Here is a 13593-nt window from a genome sequence, read left to right on the forward strand (position 1 = left end):
AGCGGAGAGGAGATGATGGACAGGTAGCAGAGGACACAGATGTGACATATAATATCTTCTGTCACCTCTGGTTGGTAATTTAGCAGAATGAAGCTTTCATAGTGGCTGTGAAAGTGAACCCACCCCTCCCTTCTCCTGATTGGCCCCTCCACATTCCATTGATCTCACTCCTGGTTTCCTATTGGAGGAGCCCCTTCTCCTGGAGTGCTGTGATGTCATTGAGAAGTTTGCTGTGCTGGTCCCCACGTGTGATGGGCATTGACAGAAGCGCTGGCTGAAGACGAGCTGGCAAGGGGCTGTCAGGGGCTCCGGGGGGGATTTTTGGGACAGCTGCAGCTCCCAGCCAGCATATCAGGCTTTTCTGAAGACCCCCCCAGCTTACTATAGCAGTGGCCTGTCCTCATGATAATACTCTGCACAGAGATCACACCAACAAGGACATGACTGGCAATGACAGCTGAGAGGATCCACGAGTCTCTGGCATGGAGATGACATCTGATTTGCATTGTCATGAATACAGACTTTTTGCATCATGCCATCCCTAATGAATTAGTGCATTTTTCCAGCTGGAAACTTTCTGCTGACCCCAAGAGCTTACAGTCTTGATGCCACAGCATGTGATAGGAGGATGCTGGAAGGGGGCACAGTGGGTGTAGGTCCATAGGCAGCCTCTGTTGGTTCCTAGCTGTGATGCCATGGCACCCTGGTCCAGGATCACCTGACATGGCGACCTCAGCCCTCTGTTGGCGACCATGACCTTCCCATCAGTCCTGCCCGAGCCCCTGTCCAGGAGTATCTTCAGGAAGTTTGTGTTGATGCTTTGCTCCCTCATCATGTCCCTCTATGTCTTCTACTGTCTGTCTGATCGCTGCCAGAGCCTGCCAGGGCCCATCATAGGGGTCCCAGAGGAGGAGGGGGTCTATGAGGACTCACCGCTGGCAATCTGGCAATCAGTCAAGAGGAAAAAGCTGCTGCAGAAGATGAGGGACCATCAGGGCACCTTCCGGCAGGGGGCGCAGTGGAGCCGCCTCTTTCCTAGTATTGGGGTGCCATACCCTGCCCAGGAGGGGGGCAGTACCCTCACCCCACTGGGGGAAGGGAGCAAGAAGCTACCCCAGGCCATCATCATCGGGGTGAAGAAAGGGGGGACCCGGGCTTTGCTGGAGTTCCTCAGGGTGCATCCCGACATCAGGGCTGTGGGAGCCGAACCCCACTTCTTCGATCGCAACTACGACAAGGGACTGGACTGGTACAGGTGAGATTCTAACACTCTATGTACATCAGCTATCATTGTATGAGATGCTGGACCTCTGCTGCCCCCAACTGGCCAACAGCGGGACAGAAACACTGTACATTGATACATTGTAATATACAAACAAATCTGTATTGATACATTCTTATACAAACAAATCTGTATTGATACATTCTTATACAAACAAATCTGTATTGATACATAATTCAACATAATAGTACAACAAGCATCACCGGGGAGAATGATGGAGGTCTATGTGTATGATATGAGCCAGATCTGATGATCTCATTGTTTCCAATAGGAGAAATTCACAAATCTAGGATAAGGATCCTTATTTAAAAAAAAAAAAAAAAGTCAGTCCACAGGGATAAGGATCTTTATTTTTAGCCACGTGACTGCAATGATCAAATCTACATCTATGCATGGGCGCTTGATGCGTTTTTAAAGCTCATTTTCTGGAGCATTTTGCTATTTGTTCATGTGCATTCTTGATGCATTTTTGGAATGCGTTAATGTTGATAGGTGGAGATGTCTGTTGTCAAGCAGAAAAAACACACCAAAAAATGCGTCGACGTGCATTTCTTATGCGTTTTTGATCCAATTCCATTAAAGTTTAGGAAGCCAAAAAAAGCACCGTGTAAAAAAAAAAGTCCCTGCACCTTTCCAAAAAACAAAAGCAAAAAAAAAAAAAAACGCATTGGTGGAAACTGTACAGATGTGAGCATGACCCATAGGAACTAAGCTTTGATTGGAAGTGCTGTTTGGTATCACATGTGCGAAGTGTATTTGGTATTGCACTAAGGCTGGATTCACACCTATGGCATTTTTTTGTGCTTTTTGTATTTTGCAGATTTGTACTACAGAATGAGTTCCATAGTTAAAGCGGAGGTCCACCCTAAAGTGGACCTTCCGCTCATTGGAACCCTCCCCCCCTCCGGCGCCACAATTGGCACCTTTCAGGGGGGAGAGGGGGTGCAGGTACCTGTACAGTACAGGTATCTGCACCCACTTCCGGCGTAGATTCTGCAGAAGGCACGCCCCTTTCTGCAGAATCTACGCCCCTTTCCGAAAGTCCCCCGCTGCCTGCTGGGAAACACACGGATCCCAGAGACAGCGGGGACTATCTTTATTGCGCAGCGCGACTCGCGCATGCGCAGTAGGGAACCGGGAAATGAAAGGCTCCACTTCCTGATTCCCATACCCAAGATGGCGGCGGCAGCACCCGAGAGACGATCGAGAGAACGGCTTCGGGTGCCGACATCGCGGGCGCACTGGGCGGGTAAGTGTCACTATTTGTAGCTGCTGGCTTTTAAAAAAAAAAAAAACGCGCTCTCCCGGTGGACTCCCGCTTTAAATGGACTGTAGTCCAAATCTGCAAAATGCAAAAAGCACTAAAAATGCACAGGTGTGAATCCAGCCTTAGGGTACTTTGCAGTCTTATGGTCTTCTTTCATACACAATATATATATATATATGTTTATGTGGTATATATCACTTTTGCAATACGCTTAGTTTTTTTGCTTGTGCTATATATACCAGTTATTAAAGCGGAGCTCCACCCAAAAGGGGAAGCTCTGCTTGTTTTCTTCCTACCCCCCTACCCCCCCCCCCACTGCAACATTTGGCACCTTTCAGGGGAGGGGAGCGGGTACCCGTTTTTGAAAGTTACCCATCCCCACTTCCAGGTGACCTTGCCACGCCCCCCCCCGCCGCCGGGCCACTCACAAATTGCAGCGCACTTCGCACATGCCCAGCAGGGAACCGGCTGTGAAGCCGCAAGGTTTCTCTGCTGGTTTTCCTTACAAGGAATGGTGGTGGCAGAACCTGAGAGCCGTTTGGAAAATCAGCTGTGGCGCCAACATTGCCGGATCCCTGGACAGGTAAGTATCCCAATGTTAAAAGTCATCATCTACAGTATTTGTAGCTGCTGACTTTTACTTTTTTGTTGGTGAAGGGGGGCTGGAGTTCCTCTTTAAGGTTTCAGCATTATAAGTGGAAACATCATTCTGGTGTTTAACATTCACATAGTGGGTTTCCACCACTATTCATATTTTATTTTATTTTTTTAAGAGGGCAGCACTACACTTTTTTTGACTATTCAGCTCATAGGAATAAATGTTAAATGGACTGTAGTGCATTTCTGCAAATTTGCTAACGCACTGCAAAATGCATCCGTGTGAACCTATGTTCTCATCTATGCATTTTTTTTTGTGCGTTTGCAGATCTGCAGAAAAGCTCTACGGTCTATTTAACATTTGCTCCTATGGGTCCCGTTCACATCTTTGCATTTCCCTGTAAAGTGTTTTTGGGAAAGGTGCAGAGACTTTTTTTTACATGCAGAACTGTGTGTTTTTGGCTTTGTAGACTTCCATGGAACCACACACAAAAAAAAAAAAAAGCTTTTTTGATGCATTTTTGGTAGGATTTTGTGTTTAACAATCAGTCTACTCCTCCCAACAGAAAAACGCAGGAAGCATGAAAAAACGCATGAAAAATGCACCGCTGCAAAATCAACTGCACATGCATAGATGTGAACCTAGCCATAGCCGGGGCTCACACTACTACTTCTGCAGCATGATATGATTTTCAGTGCATTTTTATAGTACGACATCCCGCATTTTTTTTGATGCGTTTTTCATGCTTCATGTGTTTACTGGACTGGAATTTATACACAAAACTCTGCTAAAAATACACTAAGGCTGGATTCACACCTAGGGCATTTTTTGTGCTTTTTGCATTTTGCAGATTTGCACTACAGAACATGTTCCATAGAAAAAACATGTTATATGGACTATAGTGCAAATCTGCAAAATGCAAAAAGCACTAAAAATGCATAGATGCGAATCCAGCCTAAGGCTGGATTCACACCTATGCATTTTAAGGCTGGATTCACACCTATGCATTTTAAGGCTGGATTCACACCTATGCATTTTTTGTGCTTTTTGCATTTTGCAGATTTGTACTACAGTCCATTTATCATGGTTTCCTATGGAACACGTTCTGTTGTGCAAATCTGCAAAATGCAAAAAAGCACTAAAAATGCACCGGTGTCAATCCAGCCTAAGGGGCCATTTCACACCTGACGTAGTCAAGTGCATTTTTTTTATGCATCAAAAATGCAAAACAAGTAGAATACATGGGATAGTTCACACCAGTGCAGTCGGTTCCAGTGCATTTCAGTAAAACATGCAGCTTTTTTCATGTACAGAACTGTACTGGACTGCATTACGGTGCATCAAAAATGCACTGGAACACATTACAGCAAAAAAAAAAAAAAAATGGAAATCCTTAAAAAAAAAAAAAAACTAAAAGTTAAAAAATGCACTGGAACACTTTCAGAACACACCAAAAACACGCATGCAGGGAGTGAGGTTTTTGTGGTGGGACCTGTAAGCTAAAACACATCTGGAACACATCCCGAGTGCGTATTTGTAGCGTGAACCGACCCTAAAACATGCATTTTACATGTATTTTATATGCATTTTACACACGTTTTGATGTGTTTCCATTGAAGTTGGTGAGTCCAATATCATCATGTAACTTAAAGTCCCTGTACCCTTTCAAAAACTGCGCTGCATTGATGTGAGCGGACGCCATAGAAAATAATGTGATTTCCATTGCTGTGTAGTGCTGCCCAACAGAAACTGAATGGAGACTAAAGCCCCGTACACACAATCAGACTTTCCGACGGGAAATGTTGGATGTGAGATGGCGGACAATCCTACCGCATGTGCGCTCCATCGGACAATTGTTCTCTAGCATGTTGGCTAGCATGTTCTAAAATTTTCCACCAACAAACGCGTGTTGTCGTATTTTCCTATTGTGTGTACACAAGTCCGTCAGACAAAAGTCCAAAGTCCAAACACGCATGCTCGGGAGCAGAAGCTTGTAAACTCACGTTCGTAATGGAGAATTAACATTTGTGCCAAATTGTGAAATCTGGAAATGCAGCGCACAATTCTCCTCTTCTATAATGGGATAATAATGAGAAGCTGCTTTGCTGGTGATACTGATGGAGTTGCAAACACATTTTCAAAGACTTTTTTTTTTCCTAGTGATATCAAGAATAATATTATTATTATTTTTTTTTCTTTTTTATTTGTGCAAGTTACCACAACACCATTATCACGTAGTTTTTAAGAACAAAGATACAACTATGTCGGTGTCCCTTGTTAATTTTACATTGTATTTTTTTTTTAATGTAACTGCCGACTCCCCAACTGTAATTTGAAGTAAAACACATCGCCAAGTATTATTCTCCACAATTTTTCTTATTGTGCATTAAAAAAAGAAAACAAATAAAATTAGACAAGCTATCCGCCAATAGAACTTAACCAAAAAGTGCGTTCTATGCATCCAAAAATATAGAAAATTTACCAAATCAAAATACTATTATTCAACCCAAAAAATGATGTCAAAGCAATAACTCCAAGGCCAATAATAAATAACACGTTATCTCCTCCGATTCCGCAACACGGCTGGTTGAGGAACGGCAATTCAGAAACAAATTGAATAGCAGGAAATGAAAAGCGCTAAATGGAAAACGCGAAAAAGAAAAGCGCGAATCAACACTCACCAGACTTCTACTAACACGAAATTAGCAGAAGGAGCCCAAAGGGTGGCGCTAAAGAGCTTAAAAACCACATAGTACGTCTAGTATGTCACTACGTTTATAAATGTTGGCCAACATTTGTGTGACTGTGTGTATGCAAGACAAGTTTGAGCCAACGCCCTTGGGACAAAATTCCACGGTTTTGTTGGGGGAAAGCCCGATCGTGTGTAGGAGGCATAAGTGTGCTCCTCCTATTGAGTCTCTTTGGTCTGAGTTAGGTTGTTGGGGTTCATTTTCACCCAGAACGGAAGGATATAATCAGTGACGGTTTGGTTGTGTAAAGTTGGAGCATAGTTTTGCATTCCCCTAAAAAAATAAAAAATAAAAAAAAAAGCTTAAAGTGGTGTGCCCCTAAAAAAAAAAAAAAAATTAAAAAAGTCAGCAGCTACAAATACTGCAGCTGCTGACTTTTAATAATCGGACACTTACCTGTCCCAGGGTCCAGCGATGCGGGGGAACGAAGCCCCCCCCTCGTTCCCCGCTCCGCTCGCGGTGCCATCATTCATACTGTGGGCACCCAATCATTAGAGCTTACAATCTAAGATATCATTTCTGTATTTGTTTCCCAGACTTGCAGGAAAGAAAATCATTTCCCAAAATGATTGCAGAAAAGCTTCAGGTTTTAACCCTCTAAATATAAACATGTAGTCGTTTTTTGTTTTTTTTAGGAAGCCACAAAACAAAATGTACAAGTTGGTTTACGTAAAGCGGAGTGCCATCTGTTTTTGCGTTTTATTAAAAGTCAGCAGCTACAAAAACTGTACCTGCTGACCTTTAATAAACACACACTCGCCTGTCCCACAATTCAGCCGTGTGGACGCCCAAACCCTCGGTGCCCTCCCTTGCCTATCCCTGGCACCAGCATCACAATTGTGGGGACCCGGCGGTGACAGCTTGAGTGGTGCGCACTGCGCGAGTCGCTCTGCGCCTACTCCATGGCATGGCAATTTTCTGGGACGTCAGACGTCTCCTAGAAGATTGCAGGGAGGGAGGGAGGGGGAGAGAACATCCGCTTCAGTCCCCCGAGCGGCCCGAGCGGAAGTGTTCAGCTTTTATGGAACTTATCACAGCTGAATTAAAAGTATACTTAGCCCCTTCACACCAAAGCTCCAAGGGGTTGTACCAGGTGATATGCAGCTGCAGGCATCACCCCGGTACCGTTACACGCGGCTGTACTCTCGTAAACATTTATGGCGCATTTCCCGAAACACGAAGGTGGCGTATTTCAGCCACGCACAGCCATTCACTTGTATTGGGGCACCTGCAGCTCTCTGGTGGCGGGAATATAGACCTCCGAAACCTCCATGTGCATGAGGCCTTACACGCATTTGTGAACGTTGTTATGCCTTGTACACACGGTCGGACTTTCCGACGGGAAAATGTGCGATCGGATCGTGTTGTCGGGAAATCAGATCATGTGTGGGCTCCATCTGACTTTTTCCATCGGAATTTCCGACACTAAAATTTTCCGACAACAAAATCCGATCGTTTAAATTCCGATCGGGTGTAGACAATTCCAACGGACAAAGTGCCACGCATGCTCCGAATAAATTACGAGACAAACGCTATTGGCTACTGGCCTCTTTATAGTCCCGTCGTACGTGTTGTACGTCACCGCTTTCTGAACGATTGGACTTTCCGACAACTTTGTGCGACCGTGTGTATGCTAGACAAGTTTGGGCCAAAATCCGGCGGAAAAAATCCAACGGATTTTGTTGTCGGAATGTCCGACCGTGTGTTCGGGGCATTAGAAGTTTCAAAACAAAAAGTCGTTTTCAGCTCAGTTTACTGTTTTTTTTTTTGTTTGTTTTTTTAAGACAAGACTTTGCAAAACTGTTGTCGGCAGTATTTTGAAAGTAAAGTGAAATTGCGCAGTGATTTTATCACCTCGCTGAGACTTAAATAAAATATCAAGCTCATATTTGCAACTATAAGTGCATTCCTTTTCTATTGCAGCCATAAAGTGGGAGATCGGAATACTGAACTGTCCTTGTAAGCAGATCTGTTTAATACGGTCTTCATAACATCAGTGGTAGTTTGTATCGGCAATAAAATGACGACGACGTGGATTGTTCACAGAAATTCGTCTTGTCGATGTTTAACAGTCTTTTTTTTTTAGTGCAGCTCTTGAAAGCTCTTGCTGAAAGAATCAATAAAACTGGCGATTTAATGAGTATAAGGCCGCGTACACACGGGCGGACTGTTCGCCCAACCTTGTCCGCTGAACAGTGTTTGGGCGGACAGTCCGCTCGTGTGTGGGCTTTCAGCGGACAGTTTCAGCGGACAGTTGGACGGACAAGGTCTTTCGGAAATTCCGAAAAATTGTCCGCTGAAACTGTGTTTGAGCGAACAGTCCGCCCGTGTGTGGGCCTGTCCGCTGTACTTTCGAAATGAGCGGACTGTTCCCGCTCGGAAAGTCCGCCCATTTCGAGCGCGTGTACAGGTAGGCGGGGCCCGCGAAGGAAACGTCGCGGGCTCCGCCGCCTGGAATGGGCTTAAAGGGGAACCCCAACGCCGAAAAAAATCGGCGTGGGGGTCCCCCCCAAGTCCACACCAGACCCTTGTCCGAGCACGCTACCCGGCCGGCCAGGAAAGGGGGGCGAGCGAGCGCGCCCCCCCTCCTGAGCCGTACCAGGCCGCGTGCCCTCAACATGGGGGGGTGCCTTGGGGAAGGGGGGGCCGCGCGGCCCCCCCACCCCAAAGCACCTTGTCCCCATGTTGATGAGGACAAGGGCCTCTTCCCGACAACCCTGGCCGTTGGTTGTCGGGGTCTGCGGGCGGGGGGCTTATCGGAATCCGGGAGCCCCCTTTAAGAAGGGGGCCCCGGATACCGGCCCCCCACCCTATGTGAATGAGTATGGGGTACAATGTACCCCTACCCATTCACCTGTGAAATAAAGTACAATAAAACACACAACACAGAGAAAAAGTATTTTATTGCACAGCCGGGGGTCTTCCGTCTTCGGGGGTCTTCTCGCCGGACTCCTCCGCTATGTGTGTGTAGCTCTTTTGCCAGCGGAGGAGTCCGGCTTTCTTCCTCCCCGCCGCCGGCCTCTTCTCCCGACTTCGGGGGTCTTGTCCCCCTCTTCGGTTCTTCTGCCGGGCCACCGCGCCTGGTCCGGTGGCCCGGTCTTCTGTCGCCGTCTTCTGTCGCCGCCTTCGGTTCTTCTGCCGGGCCACCGCGCCTTCTTGTAGCTCTTTTACAGGCGGTGGCCCGGTCTTCTGTCGCCGCTGTCGCCTTCCGTTCTTCTTCTTGTTCTTCTTGTTCTGCTCCAGGAGATGTTGACACGTCGCTCCCTCCGGCCGGAATGCCAGAGCCGCCCTGCGCTGTGACTTATATAGTGACAATGGGGCGGGGTCACATGGTATATGTCACATGGGTTGGTCACATGGTGACCCCGCCCCCTTACGATGTCATAGTCCCCATGTGACATCAACCCATGTGACCAACCCATGTGACATATACCATGTGACCCCGCCCCATTGTCACTATATAAGTCACAGCGCAGGGCGGCTCTGGCATTCCGGCCGGAGGGAGCGACGTGTCAACATCTCCTGGAGAAGAACAAGAAGAACAAGAAGAAGAACGGAAGGCGACAGCGGCGACAGAAGACCGGGCCACCGCCTGTAAAAGAGCTACAAGAAGGCGCGGTGGCCCGGCAGAAGAACCGAAGGCGGCGACAGAAGACGGCGACAGAAGACCGGGCCACCGGACCAGGCGCGGTGGCCCGGCAGAAGAACCGAAGAGGGGGACAAGACCCCCGAAGTCGGGAGAAGAGGCCGGCGGCGGGGAGGAAGAAAGCCGGGCTCCTCCGCTAGCAAAAGAGCTACACACACATAGCGGAGGAGTCCGGCGAGAAGACCCCCGAAGACGGAAGACCCCCGGCTGTGCAATAAAATACTTTTTCTCTGTGTTGTGTGTTTTATTGTACTTTATTTCACAGGTGAATGGGTAGGGGTACATTGTACCCCATACTCATTCACATAGGGTGGGGGGGCCGGTATCCGGGGCCCCCTTCTTAAAGGGGGCTCCCGGATTCCGATAAGCCCCCCGCCCGCAGACCCCGACAACCAACGGCCAGGGTTGTCGGGAAGAGGCCCTTGTCCTCATCAACATGGGGACAAGGTGCTTTGGGGTGGGGGGGCCGCGCGGCCCCCCCTTCCCCAAGGCACCCCCCCATGTTGAGGGCACGCGGCCTGGTACGGCTCAGGAGGGGGGGGCGCGCTCGCTCGCCCCCCTTTCCTGGCCGGCCGGGTAGCGTGCTCGGACAAGGGTCTGGTGTGGACTTGGGGGGGACCCCCACGCCGATTTTTTTCGGCGTTGGGGTTCCCCTTTAAGCCCATTCCAGGCGGCGGAGCCCGCGACGTCTCCTTCGCGGGCCCCGCCTACCTGTACACGCGCTCGAAATGGGCGGATTTGCCTCCTCCTTACGTGGGCGAGTCCGTTCATTTCAAAAGTTGAGCGAACTGTTTGCCCAACTTTGTTCGTCAAACAGTCCGCTCGTGTGTGGGCAAGTCCGCTCATGCAAATTTTGAGCGGACTGTTTGACAAACTGTTTGCCGAACAAGGTTGGGCGAACAGTCCGCGCGTGTGTACGCGGCCTAAGCCTTTTCTGAGAGGCTGGAATTGCAGCAAGTGTTAAGGGCGGGATGGGCCCTCCTCTAGGTTGCTAAGAGTTGTAGTATCTTGCTGGTGGTGGTAGTACTAGAGCAAGGAGCCACATCCATCATGCAGGGTTCTGATCCTTCAAAAGGTTTAGGATTTCCCTCATGAACATACAGTCATAGGAAACATATGCACTTCATTTGGGAACAAAAGATATCTTTTTATCTTCCAGAGAAACAAGCTCTAGTCTAGTCTAAAAGGACTCAAGCAAGGGTTAGATCAGCCGATCTCAAGATTTTTAACATGGAGGACTCTTTGAAATAACTTCCATGTCCCGGGAAAATGATTATTCCTACAACTCACAGTACATTAGCATGGTGATCAGTGAGAAGAATGTTCCTTACATTGGTGATCAGTGAGAAGAATGTTCCTTACATTGGTGATCAGTGAGAAGAATGTTCCTTACATTGGTGATCAGTGGGAAGAATGTTCCTTACATTGGTGATCAGTGGGAAGAATGTTCCTTACATTGGTGATCAGTGGGAAGAATGTTCCTTACATTGGTGATCAGTGGGAAGGAGGAGGAGGACACACCCAAGGAGCTCTCTGAGAACCACACCTTTTTTTCAAGCCTGGGCTTTGCCTGCTAGCTCAGCCCAGGAATAATGCCTGATCCTGGGGGAGGCCCTGGGATGGATTCCCCTGATGATACGGGGCCTAGTGAGGAGGAGGAGGTGGAGGATCTGTCTGTGGGTCCAGGCCCTGCTGAGAACGTGGATGCCTACAGACAGAAGATTGTTGACCGTTTTCGGGCAATCGGAAGGGCTGAGGAAAAACTTAAATCTTTAAAAGCTGAACATAAGAACTTCAAGACCAAGTATTTCCAGGCCTGGAGTAAAAACCGTTTGGCCATGAAGCCAGAGTTACAGCAAATGGAGGAGAAAGTAAAGAAACAATCTTTATTTTTGAATAAACTGAAGGACAGAAGCGGAGCTTTTGCTGAAAAGTTTAAAAATGAGAGGAGATTTTCCAGCCAGGCAGCGGTGAGTTCTGTGGATCAGCAGGTAACAGACAACCCGGCTTCATCTGTCTCTGCACCTCTCCCCCCATGTCAGGCTGGGGAATCGCCAGCGGCAACCAGCCAGGGGGTTGAGATTCAACATGGCACCCTACAGTTCATCCAGCAGATGGAGTCACCCCTGAGGGCAGACAGGTCTGTTGGTGAGCCATCGGAGGTCCCTGAGGATGAGCAGAGGGATTGCAGACCGGCAGAGCCAGCACTGGTGGAGGGATCCCAGTGCGCTGTATTGCCTCCATCCAACATGTCTGCCCCACCTGCTGTAGTGGATGATGTCCCAGCTGAGGAACAGAGAGGGAAGGCAATCTGCAAACAGCTGCCTGCTACAGAGAAACCCTCTGCAGACATGGAGGGAGAGCCCCTAGCAGAGGTGTCATCAGCCCACCAGAGCAATGTGGATGGATCTCCATCATGCACCCCACGCCTGGATTTTGCTGATACTGCTGAGACTTGTAGTTCCACAAGCAAGATGGCTGCCAGCTCCAGAGAGACTGTTTCTCCTTCACCTGGGCTGATTGATGCAGGTGGGGGAGGGGTTCAGCACAGTGCAGCATGTGAAGTGGAGACAGCCATGGAAGTCTCCTGCAGTGATTCACCTGTTGCTGTATTAGGACAACATTCACCCGGCTCAGCTGATGGTCCTGTCCTGATGGAGGAGAAGAGTCGGCCTGGAGGTGACGTGTGTACGGGGACAGCAGTGACTGAGGACACGGCAGGAACTATGAATGTGCCAGGAAATAATGACAGTAATAATATTGATAAGGCAGTGAATGTGGTGGGTGGAGGTGGAGGGGTTAATATTGCTGACCAAGATAAAAATGACATTTCTCTTTCTGCTCAGCAGAAGAAAGACTCGTCGATTGTACAGACCAAATCTGTACAATCTATATCTGCTGGAAATGTGCCAGAAGGCTCAAAACACACAAACGTCTCTTCTGCTGGGAGGAATATGGGGAGTTATGCGTCTGTTGTGGGGAGTCGCACCAAGGAGGGTGGGGGGAATGCTGTAAATATTGGTGGTCACAATATAGGGGGGTTTGGTGGTGGGATTGGTGGTGGGTATAGGAGGAGGAATGTGGTTCAGTTCAAGTGGGAGGGGGAGGGGACCCCACCAGTGAGGGGGAGGGTGGCAGAGTTGATTTTGGAAATGGGGTTTAAAGCTGTGGATATTTTTGCTTTAATTTGCCCAGTGGGAAGTTATGAATTTGATTTGTCTTTTGTAAAACCTGAGGGGTTGGATTTATTTTGGGAGCGACATAGGAGGTGCCAGGGCCTTTCGCAGTGGAGTGGTTTGGTGCCAAAGGTGATTTCCAGGCAGCCTCTGATAAAATCGGTGACCATCCTGGTGCGTAACGAATCAATACCAGAGGCTGATTTGATAGTATGGCTACGCCGATATGGTGAGGTCCTCACTCCACTGCGGAAGGTCCTGGATGAACATGGGATATGGACAGGGGCCTGGACGGTGTCACTAAAACTGGGGGTGCTGGGCAGTGTAGTCCAACATCTGCCCTGCTCAGCTTTCCTGGGAAGAGATCGGCTGACTATATTTTACCAGGGACAGCCCAAAGTCTGCAATAAATGTGGTGAAAAGGGCCATTTTGCCTCTACCTGCACGCGTAAAAAGTGTTCGCTATGCCAGGGTCTGGACCATTTGGCAAGGGATTGTACCCAAATTCGGTGCAATCTGTGCCAACAGCTTGGCCATCCTTACAGTAAGTGTCCAGAGGCTTTACATAACCTGCCAGGATTGGAGGCTGAGCTGCAGAGGCTGGATAAGGAGGATCAGGCCGCTGTAACTGTTGTTGTCCCTCCTGTGTCTGTTCCATCTGTTTCAGGTTCTGTTTCCCCTGGTAATGTTGTCCCTGAGTCTGTCCCTCCTGTGTCTGTTCCATCTGTTTCAGGTTCTGTTTCCCCTGGTAATGTGGTCCCTGAGTCTGTCCCTCCTGTGTCAGTTCCATCTGTTGCTTCAGATTCTGTCCCCTCTAGTGATGTGGTCCCTAAGTCTGTCCCCCATGTGGTTGTCCCTATTCCTGCTGTACGTA

The 13593-nt window shown here is 48.4% G+C and overlaps 1 protein-coding gene across 1 annotated transcript in view; it reads left to right on the forward strand.

The window, feature by feature from the left end:
• The first annotated feature begins 209 nt into the window (after positions 1-209).
• Positions 210-13593, forward strand: part of LOC143935037 (heparan sulfate glucosamine 3-O-sulfotransferase 3A1-like) — a 136436-nt gene continuing 123052 nt past the window's right edge. The window contains exon 1 of the mRNA XM_077458623.1: positions 210-1255. Coding sequence (XP_077314749.1) covers positions 753-1255 — 503 coding nt within the window. The 5' untranslated portion in view covers positions 210-752. The remainder of the gene's footprint in view (positions 1256-13593) is intronic.

Source organism: Lithobates pipiens, unplaced genomic scaffold, assembly GCF_037356315.1.
Source record: "Lithobates pipiens isolate NorthernLeopardFrog02 unplaced genomic scaffold, aLitPip1_a1.2 Scaffold_28, whole genome shotgun sequence".
NCBI lineage: Eukaryota > Metazoa > Chordata > Amphibia > Anura > Ranidae > Lithobates > Lithobates pipiens.